This window comes from Mustela lutreola, chromosome 3 (genome assembly GCF_030435805.1).
Source record: "Mustela lutreola isolate mMusLut2 chromosome 3, mMusLut2.pri, whole genome shotgun sequence".
Taxonomy (NCBI): domain Eukaryota; kingdom Metazoa; phylum Chordata; class Mammalia; order Carnivora; family Mustelidae; genus Mustela; species Mustela lutreola.
Genome location: NC_081292.1, coordinates 7,632,799 through 7,658,099, shown reverse-complemented (window position 1 = coordinate 7,658,099; position 25,301 = coordinate 7,632,799). Strand labels below are relative to the sequence as shown.

The 25,301-nt window shown below is 50.7% G+C and overlaps 1 protein-coding gene across 1 annotated transcript in view; it reads right to left on the bottom strand.

Moving 5' to 3' along the window:
* The window catches only part of ZFAT (zinc finger and AT-hook domain containing), a 184,590-nt gene that overhangs the window by 29,189 nt on the left and 130,100 nt on the right, over window positions 1-25,301 (bottom strand). Inside the window, exons 12-13 of the mRNA XM_059165561.1 lie at window positions 14,552-14,690; window positions 4,095-4,213 (exon numbers count right to left, since the gene is read on the bottom strand). Of these exons, the coding sequence (XP_059021544.1) occupies window positions 4,095-4,213; window positions 14,552-14,690 (258 nt within the window). The remainder of the gene's footprint in view (window positions 1-4,094; window positions 4,214-14,551; window positions 14,691-25,301) is intronic.

The following is a 25,301-nucleotide window of genomic DNA, read 5'->3' as shown; positions in this document are numbered from 1 at the left end:
GTGCTTCACTGTGCTTACTGAACCGAGCAACAGCCTTGGGGGTACACCTCAGAGACCAGCCCCGCCAGCCCCACAACAACCGACGACAGTCCGGGTCTCTGCAGTTCTTCCTGCCCTTAGCTCACACCCCACTCTGGAGGGGCAAAGTCCGATCTTCAGGTCTGTGGGAACAGTCCCTCTGCGTCGCTAGGCCAGTTAATACAGATACACAGTTAGTACCACTTATTTCGCTCTCCTCTCAATTTTCAGGGCTTGCATTTTTTAAACTTTAGTGTTTTTTTTAGTATCATATGAAGTATATGTGTGGTTTCAGAATCAAATCTGTACAACCAGTAAGAGATCCCGGCTTGTCTCTTCATCCCCCCATCTGGGTGCGGCCCCACCTCTCCTCATGAAATGCTCCCGTCTTTTGCAGGACTGTGTTATTCTGAAATATTTTTCGAATTACAGCACAGTTGCACAGATAAAACCGAGAGCTCCTCTACACCCTTGACTCAACCTCCCCTCTCGGTAACATCTGATGCGACTGGCGTACGATTATCAAAGCCCAGCATTAACGCTGGAACCACTGACGTGACCCAGATTTAGCAGCTTTCTCCCCAATGTCCCTTTTCTGTCCCAGGACCAGGGCTGGATGCAGGGACTCCGTCACCAAGTCGCCATGGTCTCCTCCTACCAGGGACAGCTCCTCTGGCTTTCGTGGCCTTTTGTGAGTGTGACACTCTGAGGAGTCCTGGTCAGGTATCTAACCACACATCATTCACTACATCTGATGGAGCAGACGGAGGATGAGGCCTTTCTGAAAAATACCATGGTGGGGAAGGAGCGTGCCCCTCTCCTCATCATGGCAGGAGGCACATGACGGCACCATGACGTATTACCAGGGACGCTAACCTCTGGCTGCACGGTTAGCGCGGGTCGGCCCGATGCCTCTCCCACAGTGATTACTTTCCCTCTGTGATCCAGTGAGGATCTGCGGGGAGAGATTTTGAGCTATGTAAATATTCTGTTTCTCCTTATATTCTAATTTCAGCGCCCCCTGATGGATTTGCCTGCAGCCATGATCACTATGGTGCTTTCATGCGAATTCTCTATTTCCCTCATTCTTCCCATGCACACCCCTCAGCATTCTTCTGTGTGCAAGATCTGTTCCTTCCCCACCATTCATTCCAGTACAGAGTCACTGATACTTATTTTATTCTTTGAGTTGTAGTACAACATGATCATGGTTGGTTTTTTTATTTTTTAAAGATTTTATTTATTTATTGGAGAGAACACACGCACAAGCAGGCGGAGGAGCAGAGGGAGGAGAAGCAGCCTCCCCACTGAACAGGGAGCCCTACTCAAGGCTCAAATCCAGGACCCTGCAATCATGATCTGAACCCAAGGCAGATGCTTAACCAACGGAGCCACCCAAGCATGCCAATCATTCTTTATTTAGGTATTTAAATTGTTCTGGGTCTGGCCATTAGGAACTTTTTGGGTTGTCTCTTGTGTCCTTTTGATATACCTCCATCTTTCGGGGTGTTGTTGGGGGTGAAGCATCTTGTTATTTTCTAGGACTATAAAATACCATAGGATCATCTTACAAACTTTCTGCCAGAGCCCTGGAATTAAACACTTTCCAAAGGACCCCAGAGTTCCTTTTACTGGAGAATCCTATTAGAGACTGAGATCTGGGGAACAGGTATGCTCACAGCCACTGAGAGTCACTGCTTCTGGGCTCTCAGCACAAAAGGCTGAGAAACACAGGTATACAGACTGTATACAGGCACATGTCTGGACTTAGCACACAAGCAATCATTCCTCTATATAAAACCATAATACATAATCGGGCTGTGATAAACAGCATAGTGCAGGCACCTTCTCTCCTTCTGTGAGTGTTACTTTAGGGTACTTTTCTAGCAATAGGACTGTTTAGTTAACGGATGAAGAAGTGCACCAGTAATTTTACTAGATGCTGCTAAATGCCCCCTCATAGTGGTAGTAACATTCTGAATTTCCCCCCGCAGCGCATGCGAGAGCGTTTTCCCCTCAGCTTCTCCGACAGACAGGACGTCCGATTCTGGATTCTAATAGGTAAGAAGTTCTCTCTCTCTCTAGTTTCCATCAACATGTGCTACGTGTCAGGCTGATCATGTCTTCAGATATTCGAAGTCACCTGCATTTCTCTTCTAGGAACCTTTCTGATCTCTTGCCCATTTTCCTATGGGGTTGTTGATCACTATCTTTTACAAGACTTCCGTAATGTCAAGATACTCATCCTTCTTCTACCGTAGGACCACAGGTATTTTGCTGTCATTTGTCTCTTGAGCTTGTTTATGAGCTCTTTTCCACAAGACTTTTTAAAATTTTTTCTTGTGGTCAATTGTTCTCAATCTTTCTCCTTCCTGAATCTGGATTCTGAGTCATATAGTTAGACAAGCTCTCCACAGTCTGATTTTAGAAATGAATTCGTTCACTAGGGTTTTTCTTCTGGTATTCCTAAAATGTCACTGTTTTTACATTTAAATCTCTGATCTTTTCGCTCTTGCCTCTCTCTACACACACAAGCTGCTCATTATTTTATGTTTGTTTCAACCCGTTGCTTATCATGCTAGTAGTTTTTCATTCCTTCTGCTGCATTTGCCAAGAATAGAATCCTGCCATCTTCACGCAAATACCTTATTTCTTCCCTTCCAATTCTTTTTTTTTAATTTTTCAAGATTTTATTGATTTGTTGGACAGAGGGAGAGAGAGAGCACAAGCAGGTAGAGCAGCAGAGGAAGACGGACGCAGAGAGCCCGATGCGGGCCTCGATCCCAGGGCCCTGTGATCATGACCTGAGTTGAAGGCAGTCGCTTCACCGACTGAGCCACTCAGGTGCCCCCTTCCCTTCCAATCCTTAATGTCACTATTTACTCTGCCTGATGCCCCTCCCAAGTGACATTCGAGAGCAGAGCTCCTATTGCATCCTCGTCTTGTTCCCGACTCAACAAGACACCCAGCGCCCCCCACCCCCAGGTAAGATCCTGGTTTTGAGGCGGAGATGCATGGATGCATTTTTCCATCTTAAGGGTATATGTACCCAGCTGTACCTTACTGACTGCTTTTAATCACCAGATGCTTAAGTTTGTCGAGTGCCTTTTCTGAATGTGTGAAGATAATCATTTCTTTTTCCTTCCTAGTTCTAGTATGATGATGGATTATATCAAAATACTTCCTCCTACTGAGCCACCCTTTCTTTGCATTCTGGAATCATCCTCACACTGTCATGATGTATTATTTTTTTCAAGTGTTCTGGGATTTTTTCAAAGCCCTTACCCTTAATTACCGTATGCTAATGCTCTAGAAGGTGCCTGGATAAATGGTTCTCATCTGTGGGTGATTTGGACTTCTGGAGACATCAGCAACATCCATGCATTTCTGGTTGTCACAACTGGGAGTCCCACTGATATTGGGTTGGGGATTTGGGGGGTCGATGATGCTACTAAACATCCTAAAATGCACCAAACAGCCCCTACAACAGGTTATCACATCCAAGATCGTAATGTTAGCAGTGCTGAGTTTGCGAAACCCCGCCTTATGTAAGTTGCAATTCGTCTGTGGTGGGGACACTTGGTACTTGGAGATAGAGACAGCTACTGGCTTTGATCATACAGATATGTTCTAGCCAGGGGACTAGTTCTAACACCCTGGGGTAAAACAAAGATGGCAGGGGGGAGTGCATGCCTTCAGCAGCAGGACAGGAGGGCCTAGAATCAGAAGACAAAGCCCTTCCCGGTTCTTCTCGTGAAAACTTACAACATGCCCCTTGCCTGGCATCCTTCCCTCGGATACAATAGCTAAAACTCTGGAATGGTGACTCACAGAAGTGCAAATGCCAGGGAGAGACCGATACGGACATTCTCAGTTCAACTCAGGGTAAGAATTCGCAGGCACAGCCCTGGTCTCAGCCCTCCCACAGGAGACAGGCTTTGGGAAGATCTCCTAGTTTCCCAACCAGAAATCCCAATTCTCTGAGGAGCCGCTGTCTGTGCCCAGGATCCGGGACTGCCCGGTCTGTCATTTGTACCTGGAAAGGTCAAGATCAATGCCATGCTTTAGAAACTTACCTCCCACTTGGGGTCTCCTTCATTTTCCACCAACTTCAGGCCATGCTTGTTCTTCAGGTGTCTGTTGAACTCCCATTTGGTACCATAGACGAAGCTGCACACAGGACACTTCAAACCACCTGAAGGCACAGAGGGAAAAGGACAGGAAAGTGACTGTGGCCCCGGGCTCCCCGCCATCCAAACACCTCAAGTCCCGGGGAAAGCACAGCGCTGTCTGCAGCGCTCACCTCGGTCCAGCCTCCCTCCATGACAGAACACAGCAGCGTCGGCAGGGATGTGTCTCAGGGCAGAGATTTTAAAGCTTAATGATTTTCTTTTCATTTCTGAACGAGCATTTGCAGAGAGTCTAATGTACGTGACATTCCAGGTGCGGTGGCGACAGAATTCCCATGGCCACGTGAATAGGTGGCCTAAGTCATTCCTTCATTTTTTTCATTTGAAAAGAGCAAACAACTCAATGCCAGGCTGCTTTTCTCAATCATCTTTGTCCCAAAATACTAAGACTAAGAGGCAGACTCTCCGTCTCCTTCACATCAAAAGCTGAGCTGTTTCTATAAATTCCCATTGGGATTTCCCCATAAAGGGCAGATTAAGAAGTTGGTCACATCCTGAAAAGTCACTATTTATCGAGCTGATTATGTTTTATATGTGTTCTGGGAGGTGTGTGGATGTAAGAGCACGTAAAACTCCAGGTTAAAACAAAACAAAACAAACAAAAAAAACCAGAAAAAAACCTGAGAATCACACAAAAGATTATCTTTCTAAAATCCTATCAGGAACAGCAGCTAATGAGTGACTGGACAAAAGTCACTTTGCTGGGCTGTGAGTTCAGAAGCAACCTCCAACCGCCAGGGGAGGCGTCCTGGTCGCGGGCCTCCAAACCCACACAGACGATCAGCCGCCTCCGTGAGGCCTCCACCCTGCGCCGGGCAGGGGGGCCACGTGGCGGGCACTACTGGTCTCCCGGTGGCCACTACCGGTCTACTCGCCACATGCCACACAGTCGGGACTTCAAAAAACACAAACCAGAGGCGCCTGAGTGGCTGAGCTGGTTGAGCCTCCGATTCTTGCTTTCAGCTCAGGTCACCATCTCATGGTCACGGCAGCGAGCCCCACATCAGGCTCCGCGCTTGGAGGGAGGCTACTTGAGATTCTCTCTCCCTCTCCCTCTGCCCCCTTCCCCTTCTCTCAAATAAAATAAGTCAATAAATCAATAAAATAAAGACACAAACTGCATCACATCTCTTACAGGTGTAAAACCCTTCAACAGCTTCCCATCAGACCCAGAATAAAATCTCAGCTCCCTGCTGTGGCTCGTGAGACCGACTAGCACCCCTGTGTGACCTCGTTCCCACCTGCTCCCCACCATTCCCCCACCTCGGGCACTGACCACGCTCATTCCCTTCTCAGCATGCCTGCTGTTGGGGGGTGTGCCCCCCGTCTTTCTGCTGCCTCTGCCCCCCTCTCTCAGACCTGCTGTGCGCTCCTGTGTCCTCCCAGGGCCCGAGATTGCTCACTGGGGCCCTAAGGAGAGGGAGGAGAAGAATTCTGTCCGGAAGATGAGGTTGTCGTGACAAACTAGACCACCACGGGCACACTTCATAGGGATGCCTAACGCGCTGTTAGCATGTCCCAGAGCAAGCAGGATGTGTGAGATCTCCTGACTCAGATCCACGTCAGCATCTGACAGTGCACGGCTCTGTAGGCGGGGCTTCCTGTCTGTCACCCGGGGTGCTGAGTGACTCCCCAAACAGTCATGAGCAGAAAAGGACGCCCACCCAGACGGACAACAGCGCACCCCTCACACCTTCAGCTCACTGTTTCACAGCCTCGCCATGCTAGCAGGGCGCAAGAGAGCATGGCGGGTCCGACACAGACAGGGGACAGAATCCGCAGTAAGACTGGCAACACCATAAACTTCCAGAACATTCCACAGAGGAGGCAGCTCAAACAGATGCTTATTTTCTGAAACTTACACACTCTGCATTCTTTTTTTAGGCCAAATCAAATGGGCTTGTTCTTTCCCGCCTAGACAATAATTAAACGTAGTTTTTAGCTTCCTTTATTATCACTTATCAATCATTGAAAATTATGTATTTTCCTCTGATCATCTTTTAAAACTCTCCAAGGTGTGAAAACCTCTGCCTTCTCATTTGGTTCAACTGACGTAGCTCTTTCTATAATGACTTAACGAGAGGCAGTGAAATTAAAGACTCCTTCTGTGGGACTCTTTAATGGAAACCAATTTAAGGAGAAAAACATCCTTATATTCTGTTTAAATTAAAATTAATATGATAATGCCCCACATTAATTAAAACTTCAACCTTTGCCACATGGCTTTTAATTAAAGAACAACACATTGGAAATACGTAATCTAGACTAAATGCAGAACTATGCACTTAAATGACACCAAAGCTAGAAAATTAATTTCTAGTTCAATTCATTACACTCTCAGGCAATGCACAATAGAGGTCATGGGAAGACTTGGTGCATTTACTCATGGCACTGACATAAAGCACACACACCGGAAGAACCGTAAACCCCAGATCACACTTTCCTCAGAAGGCATGAGAAGCAGGCAAAGGCACAGAACTTTAGGCACAATTTGAAAAGTCAATTGTGGCATCTTTTTTGCTCATTTTGGCATGCAGTGTTCTGGAAGAGTTTTTGGCATTAAAATCTCTTTGGATCCTTTGTGGTGGGTGACCTTACTGAAAATCCAACTTCATTTCCAACAACATAACTCCTGGAACGGCACAGAGCACAGGGCTGGGCTATCAGATCCCAGAATCTGGACCCTGCTTGTGGGATCCGCGAGCCACTTCCTAAAACTCTAAGGGCTTTGTTTTTTCTTGGGGGAAATGTTAAAGCCCCTATCTTAAAAAAAAAAAAAAAAAAAAAAAAAAAAAAAAGGCACCCCAGGGGCACCTGGGTGGCTCTGACAGTTCAGCAGCTATCTCAGGCTAGGGTGGTGATCTGAGAGTCCTGGGATAGAGCCCTGCTTTGGTGGGGGTGGGGGGGGTGGGGGTGGAGGGAGTGTCTCTGCTCAGCGGGAGCCTGCTTCCCCCTCCGCCCCTCTCCTGCTTGTGCTCTCTCTCTCAGATAAACAAATAAAATCTTTCAAAAAAAGGTACTCCAGTAGGCAGAATACTGGACCTCCAGAGAGTCCCATCCTGGAGAAAAGGGATCTCTCGTGCACGGCTGGTGGGAATGGAAACTGGTGCAGCCACCGGGGCAAACAGTATGGAGGGGCCTCAAAAAATACAACCATCATGATACAGTCGTTCCACTGCCGAGCTTCTACTGAAAGGAAATGAAAACAGAACTTCGAAGCGTTATCTGTATTCCCATGGTCGCTGCGGTGCGATCCACAGTAGCCAAGGTCTGGAACAACCTCAGTGTCCACCAACATGATGGATAAAGAAGACACAGTGTGCGCGCACATGTGCAGCACACACACGCATACATGGGAATATTAGTAAGCCACGGAGAGGAAAGAAATCCTGACATTTTCGACATGGATGGACCTAGAGGGTATATACCCAGTGAAGTAAGTCAGGCACAGAGACAAATACTGCATGGTGATCACTAACACGGGCAAAAAAACAAAGCTGAACTCACATAAACAGAGTAGAACAGTGGTTGGCAGGAGCTGGAGGACAGGGGAGGTAAAGAGTACACACTTGTGGTTACAAGGCGCGTAAGGTCTGAGGGTCTACGGTGAAACACAGTGACAATCGTTCATAACTGAAGTTCTCGAAAAGAGTACAACTTGAGAGGCACCTGGGTGGCTCAGTGGGTTAAAGCTTCTGCCTTCGGCTCAGGTCGTGATCCCAGAGTCCTGGGATCGAGTCCTGCATCGGGCTCTCTGCTAGGCGGGGAGCCTGCTTCCCTTCCTCTCTCTCTGCCTACTTGTGATCTCTGTGTCAAATGAATAAATAAAATCTTTAAAAAAAAAAAAGAGAGAGTACAACTTAAAACATTCTCAACAACAGCGAGAGAGGATTAATGTGTGAGGTGACCAGTGTAGGAGCTGACTGGAGGATGAGAATCCTAAAACTTCTTGCAGCTTTGTGAATGACATCTCAGTAACGCCGGGCGGGGTCGGGGGTGGGAAGCAGTGGGGATCTGTTTGCAAACCGGACTGGGCTCTATTGAAAGAGCTGGGGATCCGGGCCCCCAGGAGCTGCCAGTCGGGAATGGAGTGGGCATAGATAAACAGTAAAAACAGTATGGGGGATTCTGTTATAATGATAAGTAAATAAACATGGAAAAAGAGAAAATGTTGTTCTGATCCTGATCCCTGCAACAGGGGAGTGTTACCTCGCACCAAGAAGGGACTTGGCAGCTGGGCCTGACCATGGATCTGGAGATGGGAGATTGTTCTGGGTGGTCCAGGCAGGACTAGTGGAAACGCAAGGGTCCTGACAAAGAGGAGGCAGAAGGCGGGTCACCGAGAAGCAACCGGAGGAAGACCGTGAGGGTGGGGAAGGAAGGGACTCCAGGCAAGGCATGCGGGCAGCCTCCGGATGCCGGACAAGGCAGGAGAACGGTGTCCCCTGGAGAGTCCGGAATGAATACAGATCTGTCAGCAAACCTGACTTTGGCCTGTGAGACCTGTCTCGGCCACTGAGACCTTCAGAACTGTAGGATAATAAATCTGTGTGGTTTAAACCACCACCACGTCTCTGGTCATTTACTACAGCTGCAGTAAGAGACTCATACAGGCCCTAAAGTGCCACTGAACGAAGGAGCTCAATTATCAAAGGAAAGCAGATTCGGAGCACTGCGATTGTACAACATAAAGCAGTAAAATGTGGACTTGGACTTTGTGAACGTTCTCACTTCTTGTTGTCTTAATTCGGTGCCTGTCCTGGGACTCAGAACCCCAGCTCAGAAGCAGGATCGTCGTTTTCATCCTGTGGGAGTCTCAGGTGGAGGGCCCTGGTCACATGGCAGCTGTCAGACAGCCTCGGAACCTCTCTCAACCCCCAGCTCTGCTTCCCAGGAGACCTTCAGAAAAAACAGTGTAAAGGAACAGAGCAGAGAAACAACAGAGTGCATTTTATTATTAGCCAGGCTGGTGTCCCCAAACCCATGGAGGACCACTAGGGAAACAAGAGCCCTAAGCAAGTCTCCACCATCCCTCTGGGTCCCTTCACATGCCCCCCAAAGTCCTGTCATCTGAGACCCTCCAGACAAGCAGAGTTAGCCCTGAGTCAGACCAGCAACTAGACCCGGAGACAAAGACAAAAGACAAAGTCAACAGCACCCCATGTGTGTGACCTTCCAACAGAGCAGCAGGTGACCACTAGCCCATGTGAACCGATGGCTGTTCCGGAACAGCACTAGGCCACTTCCTTCTCTCCCTCCTCAGTAAGTTCATGTTTGAGACAAACCTCAGGGGGCATCAGCCCCGCCACAGTAAGAATCCAGACTGTGAATCCAGAGCTGGGTGTGGCTCGGCCATCTGCACACTCTGTCACCTGGGCTGATCACTGCCCCCCACTCCGTGTCTCCTCACTTTAAAACAGGAACAATGAGGGGCACCTGGGTGGTGCAGTCGGGAAAACATCTCTCTCTCTCTCTCTTTTTTTTTTTTTTTGAGATTTTATTTATTTATTTGACAGACAGAGATCACAAGCAGGCAGAGAGGCAGGTAGAGAGAGAGAGGAGGAAGCAGGCTCCCTGATGAGCAGAGAACCTGACTCAGGGCTCAATCCCAGGACCTTGGGATCATGACCTGAGCCGAAGGCAGAGGAGTTAACCCACTGAGCCACCCAGGTGCCCCAAGCATCTGACTCTTGATTTCTGCTCACATCAGGCTCTCAAGCTCCTGAGTTCAACCCTCTCACTGGGCTCCCTACTCAGCGGGGAGGCAGCCTGGGATTCTCGCTCTCTCTCACCCTCCCCACCTGTGTGCACCTGCATGCTCTCTCTCTCTGAAATAAATAAATGAATCTTTAAAAAAAAAAAAAGAAAGAAAAAAGGACTGATGACCTCACAGGGCGTCTGTAAGAGAGAAATTAACATATAACAACCAATGATGACATCACACCACAGCAAGCATCTGCCAGTAATGTACAGAATCTGGGCCTTAATATAAATAGTTCTAAAACTCAAATGTCCCAACATCAGATAAATGATTTCTGTGTTAGCTGACGGTTTCTGGATTTCCTTCTGTGCTACTTTTCCTGAATTTGGTATGAAAAGCTACGATATGGATATACATCCAAGGTGCACACATACACACACGAATATTCCTTTCATAGGGTAGCTCAAAATAATGCAAAGATTTTATTATTTTTTTAAATTGATTTATTTGCGGGAGAGGGCGAGAGGACACAAGTGGGGGAGGGGCCGAGGGAGAAGCAGGGTCCCTGCTAAGCACGGAGCCCGATGCGGGGCTCCATCCCAGGACTCTAGGATCATGATCTGAGCCAAAGGCAGACGCTTCACCAACTGATCCACCCAGGGGCCCCAAAATGATGCAAAGATTTTAGCAGATGCCACAAACGAAGACTTCTCTCTGAGCCTACTCCTCCCACTGCTCCCCATCCCAACCAGTACGCTGGCTTCAGTGACCCTCTGTCGGGGCTGGGAGAAGGGTCAGCACTGGGGAGAAGCCTCGCATTCTCCTCCCGCGAGCAATGTGGGAGCCGCTGGCAGGAACACACCTGTTCTGTTACAGTCAGAATACGGAGCCTTGGAGGAGCTTCCTAGCCTTCGTCCCCAGTCCCCAGCCCAGGCCACAGCAGAGATATACCCACCATACCCCAGCGTCCAGCACGATGCTGAGCACAGCAGGAGCACAAGAGATAGGAACACGGGAATCAACAGAAAAGTAAATTCGAGCTAATTATGAAGTGCTACGTGTCGGGCACAGGCTTGGACCTTGGAGAGTAAGTCTGAATGTCTGCCGCCGCTGCTGGGCAGATATGAGCCTCTCCTCTGCAGAGATGAGGAACACCAAGGTTCAGAGAAGTTAAGGAAGTCACCCAGGGCCAGAGGGATCAGATACCCCGGCTCCAGGCCCACCTGACCCCATCCCTGCACTCATGCTGATAATCTGGAGGGACCTGACGGGTCCCTCTGAGGTCACTGGGGAATGAGCGGCCTGCTAAGTGCCATCTCTGTCCTGCTGTGAGCTTCAGGAGTGAGCTAACAGTGTGAGAAGCTTGGCGCCAAAGTATCCTGTGCCTGTCACCCCGTGATTGAGGGGACCGGTGAGTGAGCTGGCTTCCTGAGGCGCATCTCAGGAGGAAAAATGGGCAGGCCCACAGCAGCAATACAACGTGAAAACGTGCATTTGCGTGAGAAAATGCCTTCGGTCTGTATTAATGAACAAGAGATGGGCTGAGAAAACAAGATAAGAGATTGTCTGACCTGCCTTCCAATGATCAGAAGTACATCAAATAAAAGCAGGGAATAAAGCACGGACACACCATTCAGGAGAAGTTTAATGACCAGAAAGCCCCAGATTCTCGAGAACGGGTGCATCCTGAAGGGGCCCAGGGGACACCTCGCTGGCATTGTCACCCCTGCGCCCTGAGGGCCAGAAGCGCTGGAGCTGGCTTCAACAGCTCCCAGGCCAGCTGTGCCCGCCTGTTCCCAGTTCGTGACATCACACTGGTAGCTTAAAATGGGCCACAGTCGAGATCCCTCCCCCACAGAGACTGGAAACTCCCTGCTCGTGGGAGGTGAACACTTACAGGACACTGCTGGTGGATGCCTGAGCAGCCGCCGTTCCAAGGGGCTTTGGAAGCCCACAGAAAATAACCCAGACTCCTTGAGAGCACCACAGTACCATGCCCCAGAAACCTACAAGAACAGAAACACCTTGGCCTTGTAGGCCCCCTTCCCTACCTCTTGCACAACACTGGGCACTGACATCCTTCCCAAACCCCTGAGCACTGTGCATGGGAGAACCTTCGTCCACAGCTGAGAGCTGTGCCTGCATCCCAGTGTGACGGCACTGAAATCAGGGCACGGGCAAGGATCCCCACATGTGGTGTAGGAAAGCCGTAACATCGTTCGGAGAAAAAACTGCATTCGGTTCACGGTCTGTTATTGTTATTCTAACACATATTCCTCCGTATCAAAACAAGAAATTACAAAGTCCCAAGAACCTACCTTTTGATGAGAAGAAGAGAAACACAAAACCAGGTGGTGGGGGGCGGGGAATCACTTGCAACTAATCCAAAGAGAAGGAAGAACTCCAGTGGTCCCCGAGGACCCAGCATCCCACACACCGTAAGCGCATCCCTCCCACTCTGCCCCTCCGTGCCCGCTCCTTCTCCCAGACAGGGGAACGGGGACAGCTCCGTGCTCTGGAGACTCCTGCGCTGTGTTCCTGCTCAACCAGCTCTCTGATTCCGGAGACCAGCCTCCCGCCACAACACAATGGCACAATCAACGTCTCTTCCGAGTTTAGAGATGTGCCGGTGTTTCCTTCCTCACTATGTCTCCCAAAGGGAGCCCTGGAAATGCATATGTATGTGGACACACACACACACAGACAGAGGAAATGCATATGTATGTGTATACACACACATACACACACGCACTCACACACACATGCGTGCACACGTGAAAAAGACCAAACACACCCCCGCGAAGATGAAAATTAAAGCCAGACGCTGTCAGGGAAGGCCAAGAGACGACCGTCTGAGGAAGCTAACTGAAAACGGAGGTCAGGCAACAGTTTGGCACTGCAAGGCAATGATGAAAGTTTGGAGGCAGAGAGCGGTGATAGGATCATCAATCAGAGCCCCGCGCCTGTCCCAACAGTCACAGCCAAGGTCTATTTCCTGCCAATCCACCCCGACAGTGTGAAGGAAATGTTAGAAGGAATATCTTAGCCTGCTTCTCCAGCAATCTACGGTGACTCGAAGGCAACTGGTTCTCTCCTCTGTGATTCCAGGATGGGGGTCATCAAAAATGATGCAATGGCTCTAGAAATCTTAGATGTTTTTAGGAGGGGTTAAAAAAAAAAGAGAGAAAGAGAATGAGAACACACTGAGTGCCACTCAGGTGTTCCCTCCTCTGACCCTGTCCGCCGTCACACGAGGTGGCCCCATCAGCTCCATTGTCAGGTGAAGGCCCGGAGCTGGGGAGGCCAGGTAACTCGCCGGAATGCGCAGCTAAGGGAGGAGGGCAAAGAGAAGAGCCAGGGCCCCCCATGACGCCAGCATGGTCTCCAGCTCCAGGAAACAGTCACTTAAACACAAGGCACACACTCCCCATTAGCCCCGATGAGTGGCTCTAAAACTATCCCAATGCCGTTAATGTTTGATGCCGTTACCTATTTCCAAACATCAGCCCTGTCACCGGAAGGGCTGAAGGATTCAGTCAATTCATTTGTTTTATATGGAGATGCACTGCATGGCGAGCCCAGGGAGCGGAGCCCGCAGCAGCTGGAGGGTTAACCGCCCCACAGCCATGTTCACTGCGGGGCGGATTTCTAAAACGGTCCTTGGTTTCTAAGAGTCACGGGACTCAGGAAGTAGTAAAAACTGCTGTACTGTACACGGCCATCATTTTCTTAGTTGAATTAGTGAAGCACAGATATAAATACGACGGCAGTTCCCTGTGTGGCAACAGCACATGAGCTAAACCTCCTCAAATGGGAATATGTGATCATTCCCTGAAAGAGGCAGAGAAAAAAAATCGCCCATACTTTTCAAAAATAGTAGCAGTTTTCATCCATTCTCTTTTCTGTTTCTCTATTTTCTTTTTTTTTTTCTTGAGAGAGAGAGAGAAGGGGAGGAGGGAGACTTACGCAGGCCCCACCTTCGCTGTGGAGCCCGATGCGGGGCTCCGCCTCAGGACCCCAAGAGGATGACGTGAGTGAGAAGCAAGAGTCAGACCCCAACCAACAGAGCCACTCAGGCGCCCCTCATCTGTTCTCTTCAGTTTAAATGTTCTAAATGGTTTATCCTTTTCAGGATGAGTAAGTAATCTGAGCACACAATAAATACTTCCGGATCATCGAAAGAACCTCACCTACAGATGTGTTTGTCATGGCTTTATTCATAACTGCAATAAAGGGAAAATCTGGAAACCCTCCAGTGTCCAACAGGAGCGCGGCCAAATAAATGGGGTCCTGCCACTGGATGCTGGATCCCAGAAAGCCTTTGGGAGTTATAATGAGTGAGACCACGTGTCAAAAGAAAACAAAATGTTCACTTTAGCCATGAACTTTCATCTCCAAAAAGATCCACAGAGACAAACAACTGAAGGCAATACTGAACGCTGTGGGGTGGGTAGTAAAATCTGTGCGTAGTCATGACCTCTTTCATTTCAGATTTCCAGCAAGGCAAGAAGGAATGCTGATACACAGCAGAGGGGGTGCGGGGTGGAGCACAGCCGTGACCACGGAGAATGAACCAAACACGCCCAGGCATCGGGACGGAGCTGTAAGATGCCGCAGCCCGGCCAGGGGGCACGCTGCCTACCTTGCTGGATGAGTGCGTCGGCCGCCAACTCCCCGGTGCCCACGTTGGCGTACTCCTCGTTGGGGTGCTTCCTGTTGTAGTGTCGCTTCAGAGAGCCGGATATGTTACAGGAGTAGTGGCAGTGGGCACAGCGGAAAGGCTGTAGGGACAAAGAGGACGGGTTAGGGAAGGGAAGCCCCAGGGAAGATGGAGCCCCAAGGAAGACGACGCGGGACTCATCCCAATGTCCTCCTCTGCTCCTCTCCCACCCCGTGTGTCTGACACCCCCAAAGCCTGTGATGCGCAGGCTGCCCCTGGGGACAGGCTCGGGGCACGGGGTCCAGGGATGATGCTCAGGATGCGGAGTTCTCCCTCCACGAGGACCACACAAGGCATCCCCAGAGCAGGAAGGGTCTCTGCTCAGTTTGGTTGCTTTCAGTTCTTGTCTTATTTTGACCTTTGTTCTTGATCAAGAAAAAAACAATGAAAGAAAGGAATACAGTAATTTATCATTTTACTTTTTTTGTTATTGTTGTTCAAGTGAATGTCTTTCAAAGTAGCTCCCCTCACAATTAATTCCCCGATGTACCTGCTTCTTTAACTAAGTCATTTCCCCCACAGCATGCACCTGCAAGCGCGCGCATATACACACGCATCCACCCACAGCTGTCCACCACTGGGGAAATCTACCTGGTCAGTTCACTTCCAACCCCCTGCACCCACGCAGGGCAAGCGCTTTCAAGGTAAGGATGCAATGCGCCATGCAGCCTTGCTGCCACCTTGCATTGCTTTGGTGGGGAGGAAAGGGGTGGCTGCTCAGGCCCCTTGGGGAACCCAGTGGGACCTGGCCATCAGATGAGTGATGGATGGACATCCCACGCCCTGACTCCCAGTGAAGGGCATTATCAGTATCCCTCTGAGCCACATGCTCTCCGACCGTCCAGCAGACGGCTACATGAATCCAAGGTGTGCCTCTGGGGCCTATCTGGGAACACAAGCAGCTTGGCCGCCCGCAGGAGTAGGAGAGAAGGAGCAGTCCATGGCGGCCCCAGGTCTCAGTACAGGGGATGGGGGTGGGACGATGAGAAATGCTGGCTTTCTCCAAGGTTCTGTCCTTGGGTCTGTTTGTTCTCCTGCTGTGGTTCCAATGATCATTTCGCCAGCTTGATCTATATCCAGCGGTGATCTCTCCCAAACCACAAACAGGAATTCTCCACCACCTTCCAGGTATCTCTACAGGGAAGCTCTCCAGGCCTCTCCAAATAAACACACACAATTCCCAACTCGCTTTCTGCAAAATCAGCTCATCGCTCGGAGGCAGAAACCTGAACACCATCCTACACTTTTCCTTTTACTATTCAGCTAATTATACAGTCTTGTCCAGGCTTCCTCAGAAACCGCTCCAGAATTCACCCTGCTCCCCAGTCTGTCAAAGCAGCACAGAAAAAAGCTCCATCCCAGCCTATGAAGGAAACGCGTTACTCCCCTGAGGGCCGTTCTCAGAGAGAAAGACGCCAGGAAGTCAACGCAGGGACAAAGCCTGAGATGCTCCCTGGGGACGCCACCATCTACAAGGCCACTCTCTGCTCACGGGACACTCTGCAGCACATTCCACGTGCTACACTGGGCCCCGTGGCTTAGCCCACAAGGACTGATTAAACAAAAGGACCTGGGACAAAGGCAAAAATTAACCAGGCTCTCTCATCTACCTACCGAGCAGAGAACAAGATGTCTAAAACCCCAGGATGTGATTATTTGCCAAGTTAAAATAGAAGCTAGAACACTTCGAAGTGCCTTCATCTCCTAAATAGGCAAATATTATAACATTATTTTTGGAACACTGGCATTTACACACAATCAGAAAGAACAAAGAAAATGCTCTAATGCCAGTGCTGAGTGGCCAGCCAGCCTAAGAGGCAGGAAGGGGCAGCCACAGTGATTCTTGGTCCTACAGACTTAACTCCAGGCTCCAGGGACAACTTCACCCTTCCCGGGGCCACGCAGATCAGCTGCCTTGTGAAAGTCACTGGATTTTGGGTCCCAGGCCCAGCCTGTGACCCTCCCCCAAGGAACCTGGACACAGAGGGATGCATCCAGCCGGTCTGAGGCTGGAGGCTGCCCCACCCCCCACAGCGTCTTGTAAATGTTGACTATTATCATCCTGTGGTCATTTTCAGAGTCAAAGATTATAGCCTAAAATGATAGGGAAAAAATCAGAGAAGTAACCGTGAAAAGCAAACACTCCAGGATTTACATCTCCCCAAAATTTACAAAGAATAATAAAGTGCAGACGGTAAGGTTTTTGCCTGCTAAGGCCAGGGTGCCCGGGGCGAGGACGCTGAAATCCCACAGCTTCCCTCCTGGGGACAGCACGGCCAGGGATGCCAGGCCAAGAACAGGCCAAAGGGGAACTCCCGGAAAGTAGGAAACGGGCCATCAAACACAGCAGGGGCCAAACCACAGAAGGAGCAAGATGCAGTTTCAGAAAACATTCTGAGCATAAGGACGGTCAGGGGGTAGCAGGGGCTCCTGACACGGGCCCTCTCCAAGAGCTAAAACCACCACAGTCCCCAAACACCGACCAAGGCTGAGCAAGGACCAATCCCAAACCAAAGCTGCTGCTGGGACAGCTGGGTCCAACTCCTCCAGCACAACTGGCCACCATCCACTATCCCCGAAGCCTCGGGCACACACCGGAACTTCTGGCTTCTGGGTTTCCTCCTCGGAGATCGAGGCAGGGAAAATACTGATGGCACACGACTACTGGGGGGCCCACAGAGGTTACACGGATGGTGAGCAAGTGTTCAGAAAGTCCGCTCTGTCATCACCACCACCGGCACGCGGTGACATCGAGCTCACCGCTCTGTGGGCTTTTCCCACCCAGTAACCTCCCAGGAAAGAGCCCCAGAAAACCAGACTCACTGGCTTACATCCCCAGCTCTGCTGGGCGCATGCTACCTTGACATTGTAGGCAACATGGAGTCCAAGGTCACGGTCTGAAGTCACTGTTCCTGTGAGGTCCCCCCTCTCCCTGCCCGGGCACCCCTTACAGTTTTTGACTGCTTTGCTTCTTACGGCATTTATTACCTTCTAATATAACATGCAATTTACTTGTGCTTATGGTCTACTCCCACCATGAGAATACAAACACCAGGAGGGCACAATTTCTTTTGATCACTGTTACTCCAGCACCTGGACCAGCATGCAGGGACCAAGCTCAGGACTTAAAATGAGCTGACCCAAGAACACTCCCTCGGGACCAGCACTTTACGGCAGAGGCCGCCAGCTCCCGGATCCCCGCAGGCCTGAGAGAACTTGGAAGGAAAGATCAAAGAGTGAGCAGAGGGCATGACTAGGGTTACATATACGTCGTTCACTTGTCTTCATGTTTCCGTTTTTCAGGATTTCTAGAACAGAATGTATGTTTTAAGTAATCAGAAACATGCAAAGGTTAAGATAAAAACAAAACAAAACCAAACAAAACTGACCCCAGGCCCTGAGCTTGACTTCTGCCCAAGAGCATCTCATGAGGAAGGAGAGCGCCTGCACAGGGGCTCAGTGTCCTCGGCTCAAGGCCTGAGTCTGCAGACTTTGCTTCCTGCCAAATCCCATAGCCACTGGGATGGCCAGATGGCCCACACTGGTCTCCCAAACCTCCTTGCTGACCTGTCTGCATTTCCTTCCGGAGAAAGATGATTTAAAGTTGTACACCAGACGGACCTTGTCATGTCGCTGCTCAAACTGCCCTAAACTTCAAAGAGCCCATGCCACCCCCCTGCTGGGGCCTGCGTCTCCTCTGACCACAACCCTGTTCTTGCTCGGCCCGCATCACTAGGCCCCAACAGCACGGACTCCTTTCTCAGTCTGCCCTCTGGACAGAAAAGCCCACCAGCAGACCGTCCCAGGGCAGCACAGCCATGGACCAAACTCAAGTCCCTGACGGGTCTATTACTGGAACAAGTGTCTGCATCAACGGCCCCAGGGCCCTGCGGGTCTCCTGAGAGTGCGCAGAGCCACCAAGGACCTCACCTGCCACCTCGCTTCAATTGAGTCAGCTGCCCCAACCTTTCCATTCCTCTGGCTTCCTCTCATGCTGTCAGGATCCTCCTTCTTCCTTAACAACGCTCCCACCCTGCCTTCCTCTACTGGGGCAACCGCCAGGACAACTTCTGGGACTGAGGTGGGTCCCCCTCCAGGTGTTTTAGGAGGCGTCCATTTCTGCTCTCTTCCCCAGTGCTCCTTCTACCCAAGTGTCTTGGGACAGACTCTGGCCCCTCTCAACTACCTTGGAAAGAAGCGACCGATCCTAACACTGCAAGAACCAGAACAAGAGGAGATGTGACTGTCTTCGTGTGGCAGGTCCTACATCGTGTGTGCGAACCAGGCTGTCCTGACTGAGCAGACCAATCCACTTGTATTTGCTGCTGATCCACTCATTTTTTTTTTTTTTTAGGATTTTATTTATTTATTTGTCAGAGAGAGAAAATGAGAGAAAAGACAAGCAGGGGGAGCTGCTGACAGAGGGAGAAGCAGGCTCCCTGTGGGGCTTGATCCCAGGACCCTGGGGTCATGATGTGAGCCAAAGGCAGACACTTAACCGACTGAGCCCCCCAGGTGCCCCAATCCTCTCATTCTGAGCACATTCTGAGCACAGCCTCAAATCCTAGATCCCCAAAGCGTGAGCCACGGGATGATACAAAGGAATATACACCCCCTCCCCAGCGTCCCCTTTGCTCTGAGAGAAGACAATCGTGCTAGGCTTCACAGATTTCAGCCAAATTTGATGAGTTCAACATTTCCTTTATTCCCAAGTGAGCAAAGATGCCCATGCATTGTCCTGTAGGTCATAAAAAGGGAAATGTTCACCAGAGAAGCTCCTATTTCTTCTTCAGAAGGGTTAGCTCACAGGCTACTCCCAGCCCCCACCCCGTTTACCTCTGAAACCTTCTCCAGGTCCCAGGAAGATGGGCATCTCCTTCTCCTCCACCGTCCACCCCCACCACCCCAGCACCCCAGCAAGATCACCCAGGGCTCTGATCTTGCTCCTGCATGACTGTTACCAGCACGGCCACATCCCCACAAGCTGTGGCCCTTTGAGAACAGAATCTGTACTGGACATGCTTGTCAGTGCGTCCCTGGAGCCAGCGCAGGGCCCAGCATGGTGGGCCCTGACTACACTCGCGCAGCTAAATGAGAAAGAAAAATCCCCTTTCTCTTTGTTAGTGACTCATGTAAGGTCAGTCCAGCAAACCATCCCAACAACAACAGAAACTAAAAATCTGGGTAAGACTTTTTTCAAATGATGTTAAATTTAAGAACGTGGTTTAAAAAGATTTGAGAGAGAGGGCACTTGTGGGGAGAAGGGGCAGAGAGAGAGAGAATCTCAAGCAGAATCTGCGCCGAGAGCAGAGCTCGACATGGGGCTCTGTCTCAGGACCCTGGGATCATGACCATGGGATGACGCCCGGAGCAAAACCAGGAGTTAGATGCTTAGCCATCTAGGCGGCCCTTGAACTCGAGAACATTAATAGGCACTGTAAGGGTGGGGCAGGGCTGGCTCAGCTGGAGAAGCATGAAGCACGCAACTCTTGTTCCCGGGGTTACTGAGTTACAGCCCCATGCTGGGTGTAGAGATTACTTAAATAAATCAAAACCTTTAAAAAATAAATAATAATAAATACATTAATTAATTAATTAAAAACGTTATAAAGAGTGGGGAAAGCCACAGAATAAGTCATTGCATTCACAACATGTAACCCCCAAAATACAGGCAACCGACCCCTTAACAATGGGGGACCGAAGCGCCAACCCCACACAGCCGGAAGTCCACCCACAACTTCTGACTCCCTGAAAGCTTAACTAGGAGCAGGCTCTGCTGACTGGAAGGCTTACTGGTTCCACAGAGTTGAGCAGCACATGCTGTGTCTAAGTACACTATCCTGCATTCTTAGAGTAAAGCAAGCTTGAGAAAAGAAAATGTTACTTAAAATCATAAGGAAAACACATTCACAGTACTGTATTTATTGAAAAGACTCTGCATGTAAGTGGACTGTGTAGTTCAAATTCATGTTGTTCAAGAGTCAACTCTATGTCGGAGGTGCCTGGGTGGTTCAGTGGGTTACACATCTGCCTTCGGCTCAGGTCATGATCTCAGGGTCCTGGGATCGAGTCCCACGTCCGGGTCCCTGTACAGCGGGGAGTCTGCTTGTCCCTCTGCTTCTACCCCTCCCCCATTCATGCTCTTTCTCTCTCTCACTCACTCTCTCTCAAATAAATAAAATATTTTTTTTTAAAAAAAGTCAACTGTATATAAAGGATTCCTGAAAACAAATTAGAACACCACCAATCAATAGAAAAATGGAAAAGTATTTGAATGGTCTACCAAAAAAAAAAAAAAAAAGAGAGAGAGAGAGAGAGAGAGAAAGAAAAAGAAAGAGAAAGAAATCCAAAGGACCAAAAAATAGATGAAAAGGGCCTCCACCTCATTAATGATCATGAAAACGAAACAAAACCATGTAGGAAGGCAACGCATGCGCAAAGGGCCACAAGGCAGGGGACCGTTCGCACAGTAGAGTGTGATGCCACAGAAAAGCGAGGGAGAGCTACAGGCAAGAATTCCGAGCAGTCTTGCCAACGTAATGTTCAGCAAAGAAGCCAAGTTCCAAACAAACAAACATGCAAAACAACATACATCCCACACACAGATCCACGGACAGCTGTAACATCAAGTTCAAGGGCGTGCCATGCTACGTTACTTGTATAGGGACACACGCACGGGTGGTAAAAGCACAGAGAAAGCAGAGTCACTGTCAGAGAAGGCAGGCTAGTGGTCGCCTCTGGGAGACAGGTGGGGTGCACTCAGGAAGGCCCCGTGGAGGGAGGGACCGGACTACAGGCAACGGTCCCTTCTGAGCAGCGGCTCGCGTGTGTTCACGTCACTGTTCACGTCACTATCACCCGTCACACCACACATTCACGTGTGTGCAATATTCTGGACATACATTCCATCTCAGGATAGTAAAAGTAAACATAACAGATGATTAAATGGGTAAATATGTGACATAAAAACCCCTCTTCACAAGCTTTTTGATGGTTATCGAAACCGGCAGGTGCCGAGAAGGACACACAGCATCCAACAAGCGGGAGCCATACGTCATACGAACGACAGTAAGGACGACATTCACCCCCTGCCACGGAAGGCGGGATTTTCAGGTTTACAGTGTCTCGTCTATGTGAGTATAGTGACACCACAACTGGGCCAGTGTTCGGACACTCTGACTGTGACCGAAAATGTCCAACAAGAAGCCTGCTGTGGAGCCTGAGTGTCTCACCGGAGACCTGATGACAGGCCGGAGGAAATACTAAGTATAACTCCAGCACTGCCGGCCTTAAATCAAGTGACGCGGGGGAGAGACAGGATTGCACACGAGCCTCCCTGGGGCTTCGGCGCCGGGACACCTAGGAGATTTACGGCAGCCCTTGTGCCACGGAGAAAACCCGACAGGAAGATGGAGTCACTTTCATTAATGACCAAGGTGGCCACTGACTCCCCAGAATGCAAGCCAGCACCTGGCCACCCCGAGCAGTAAGCATTCGGGGCTCCGGGATCCCTGCTCCACCTGGGACATAAGGAGACTTCCACCCAATCAGAGCCTCGACGGCGTCTGCCAACGGAGGTCTCCCAAGCCACATGGGAGGACACAGCACTCATCTTCCAGATGGGGACGCAGAAGCCCCGGGAGGCTACGTGGCTTGCAGAAGTACACAGACCCAGTCACCAGTCAAGCCCAGGGTGTTGAGCAAAGGTCCATCTGAGCCCGAAGCGCACACGCCAGCTGATCTGGGCAGCAGGCGCACTGCCCGCAGGCCCGTGGCAGACAGGCACCCCTTCTGGGTCATCCGTCTCCCTGTAGATGAACTGGACAAACCGTTTCTGCAACTTTTCCTTGTACATTTTCAGTTTTGCAAATGGCTTTGTTGCCAATAACAGGATCAACAAGAAGGCACTGCTGTCAAGGTCGTATTTCCAGCACAGACAAGCTCTGGTAGCCCAAACCACTCCCCTTGTCGTCCCCTGGCTTCCCCAAAATTCCTGCCTCAGGGACCCGGCCCTACACAGCCCCTATGTGGACGGCCCTTGGCAGAGCCTGCTACCTGCTGCTCCCCGCAAGAACTCTGCATTAGGCCCAGTCAACAACACGCCTACCAAAGAACCCTTGTGCCTGCATTTCTACAGATTTCCAGAGAACACACTGGAGAAAGGTCACCCGCACTCCCTCCGACAGGAACCTCCACGGAGACAGCTCTTGAACACAGCACAACGACGAAGCAAGGTTGTCGGCATCGACTTTCAGAAACAATATGCTCACAGCTACTGCACCTGCTCTTCGCAGAGACGACTCCCGATGGGCTGATGGAGGCTGCACATCACCCAGGGCCCACCTCCCAGCAGGGGGTCTACAGCATCCTCTGCCCTGGGAACCCCACTTGGTTGCCCCAGGACCGAGCGTCTCCCCTCTAGAAGCAATGACACGTGTTTGGGCTCTCTCTAACCTCACTGCCCAGCGCTGCTCCGGGACAAAGAAAGCCCTGCGGGCTCAAGGCCACCCAGCGAACCGAGGACAGAGCGGAGACCCCAGCTGGGCCGCCCCGTGATGGAAGAGCTGTTGAACACGTGTCCTTGGGGCCACAAGCCTCACGGGAGCTCGGAGCCCCAGCTCTACCTAGCTGTCTTCCGTGACGCATCTGTCCCACTGACATTCTGCAGCATTTACTCATTTACTCATCGAGTCACTCCACAAATATTTATTACGTGCCGCCTCCGTGCTGGGAAGAGAACACAAACTAAACCCAGTGCGTCACGGAGCTAGCATTCTCGCTCACAGACGGGTCACACATAACCCGCCAGCTCCAGCGTCGGGGAGAAAAGCAAAGCCTGTGAACCGAGCCAGGCGGAGGTAAGAGAACTGCCCAGCCCCTGAGAGAGGAGCGGCGGGGGGAGCAGGAGCAGGTGTGAAGCCGGGGTGGTGTGCAGAGCCCTGCGTGTGGCGGGGAGTGTGCAGAGAACAGGGGCACAGCACAGGAAGCCTCGTGCCCAGCGGGGCAGCCACACGGAGGCAGGCGAGAGGTCTGAGCGGTCACTCTGAGGCTGCTCAGGAGCCCTGGGAGGGACAACTGTTCGCAGAGTTCATAAACCATTTTTTTCTACTTTTGGATTCTCTGATAACCAGTATTTACCAAGTTGTTTCACAAAACCTAAGTGCTGTGAGACCCACTGGGGAAAGGAGAGGAGGGGCTCCTGGGGCCTAACACGTCTGCGGATCCCTGCCTGCCGTATCCCCTCCGCACGACGCCTACAGCATCCAAGGAACTCGTGTTCCCAGGAGCACACGCCGGAGAACAGAGCTTCCGCCCTCCACCCCCAGGGGCGTCGGTGTCACCTCCCAGGCCGACCACAAGCTCCCGAGTTCAGGCGCCACGGCTTACACCCCACTGCAACCCACAGCAGTACTGGGCACGACAGACTCACAAACTAGAACATGCGAAAACAAAACCTCCAGCACGCTGGCTGCCGCCTTCGACTCCCTGCTCGGTGGTGAACGTGCCCACGAGAAACTTCCACTCAGAGACATTTCATCACATGGAATCTCTCAACTGCCAAGTCCCATTACCCACACAGGGTCATCCAGCAAAGCCAGCAGCCCTTCCGGAACGTTCTGGATGAGGACATGAGCTGGGAGACTCAAGTGTTCCCCCCAGCCTGCTCTCTGAGAATCATTTTCAGCAGGGCCCCGAGCAGACCCTCCCCCGGCAGCACGAGAAATACAGCGTGGGTCCAGCGCCAAAGGCTGCACCTGCATGCCGAGACCGGGACATGAGCCACTCAGAAGGAAAAAGATGCGTATGCGTGCTCTTAAGGGACCAGGCCTGTAAAGACTGCAAGACATATGGCGAGGCTCATAAGGGAAATTCTCAAAGACCATCTGCATCTGGAACACTCACTCCCTCATGTCCTTCTCCAGCCAAGCTCAGCAGTGAGCACAAACCACGGGTGCAGACTGGGAAACTGCCCCGAAGTGACGGCCACACAAAAGCGTAATGGTGCATAGCCACAGGGGACAGACAAGAGGGATAAGAGGCAGAGAGACATGTACCAGAAAGGAAAGGCACGCACCCCAAGGAGCAGCGGGGCCAAGCATGTTCCCAACAGTCAGCCTTCAGAGCGGTCTGTGGCTGGGATTTCAAAGCAATGTTATCGGTGTGAGTGAGAGTATCAGTACCCCGCCCCCATCCCACCAGCGACGCACCATCCAGGCCAGTCGGGTGCCCCACACTGTGGTCTGCATGTGAACCGCCAGGCAAGGCCACCCTCCACCACCTGTGTGGGGGCGGGGGGGAGGAGGTTCCCATGATTTGTTTCTGGCCGCATCTCTCCAGGATTTATGAGCCTGGGCGCACAAGGTTGGGACTTCATTCTGGGCTCAGCCACAGCAGGGACAAAACCCAGCCTGGGGTTAGGGAGCTAAAGAGGAAAGCCAGGTCTTCACATGAGTTAAGCGCAAAGCCATCTCTGTTCTACAATAAGGCCAGAGATAAATTAAACAATTTAAAAGAATAAATGTTTTTAAACCGTGGGGTACCACAAGTTCAAGAACAGCGCGAGCGGAGGCAATTACCTCATCACAATAAATAACAGTAAATCAATCCACACTAATTGCTTTTCCTGCCAGAGCTTGGAAGACTCTTCAGTGTTCACCGATTATTGATTTGT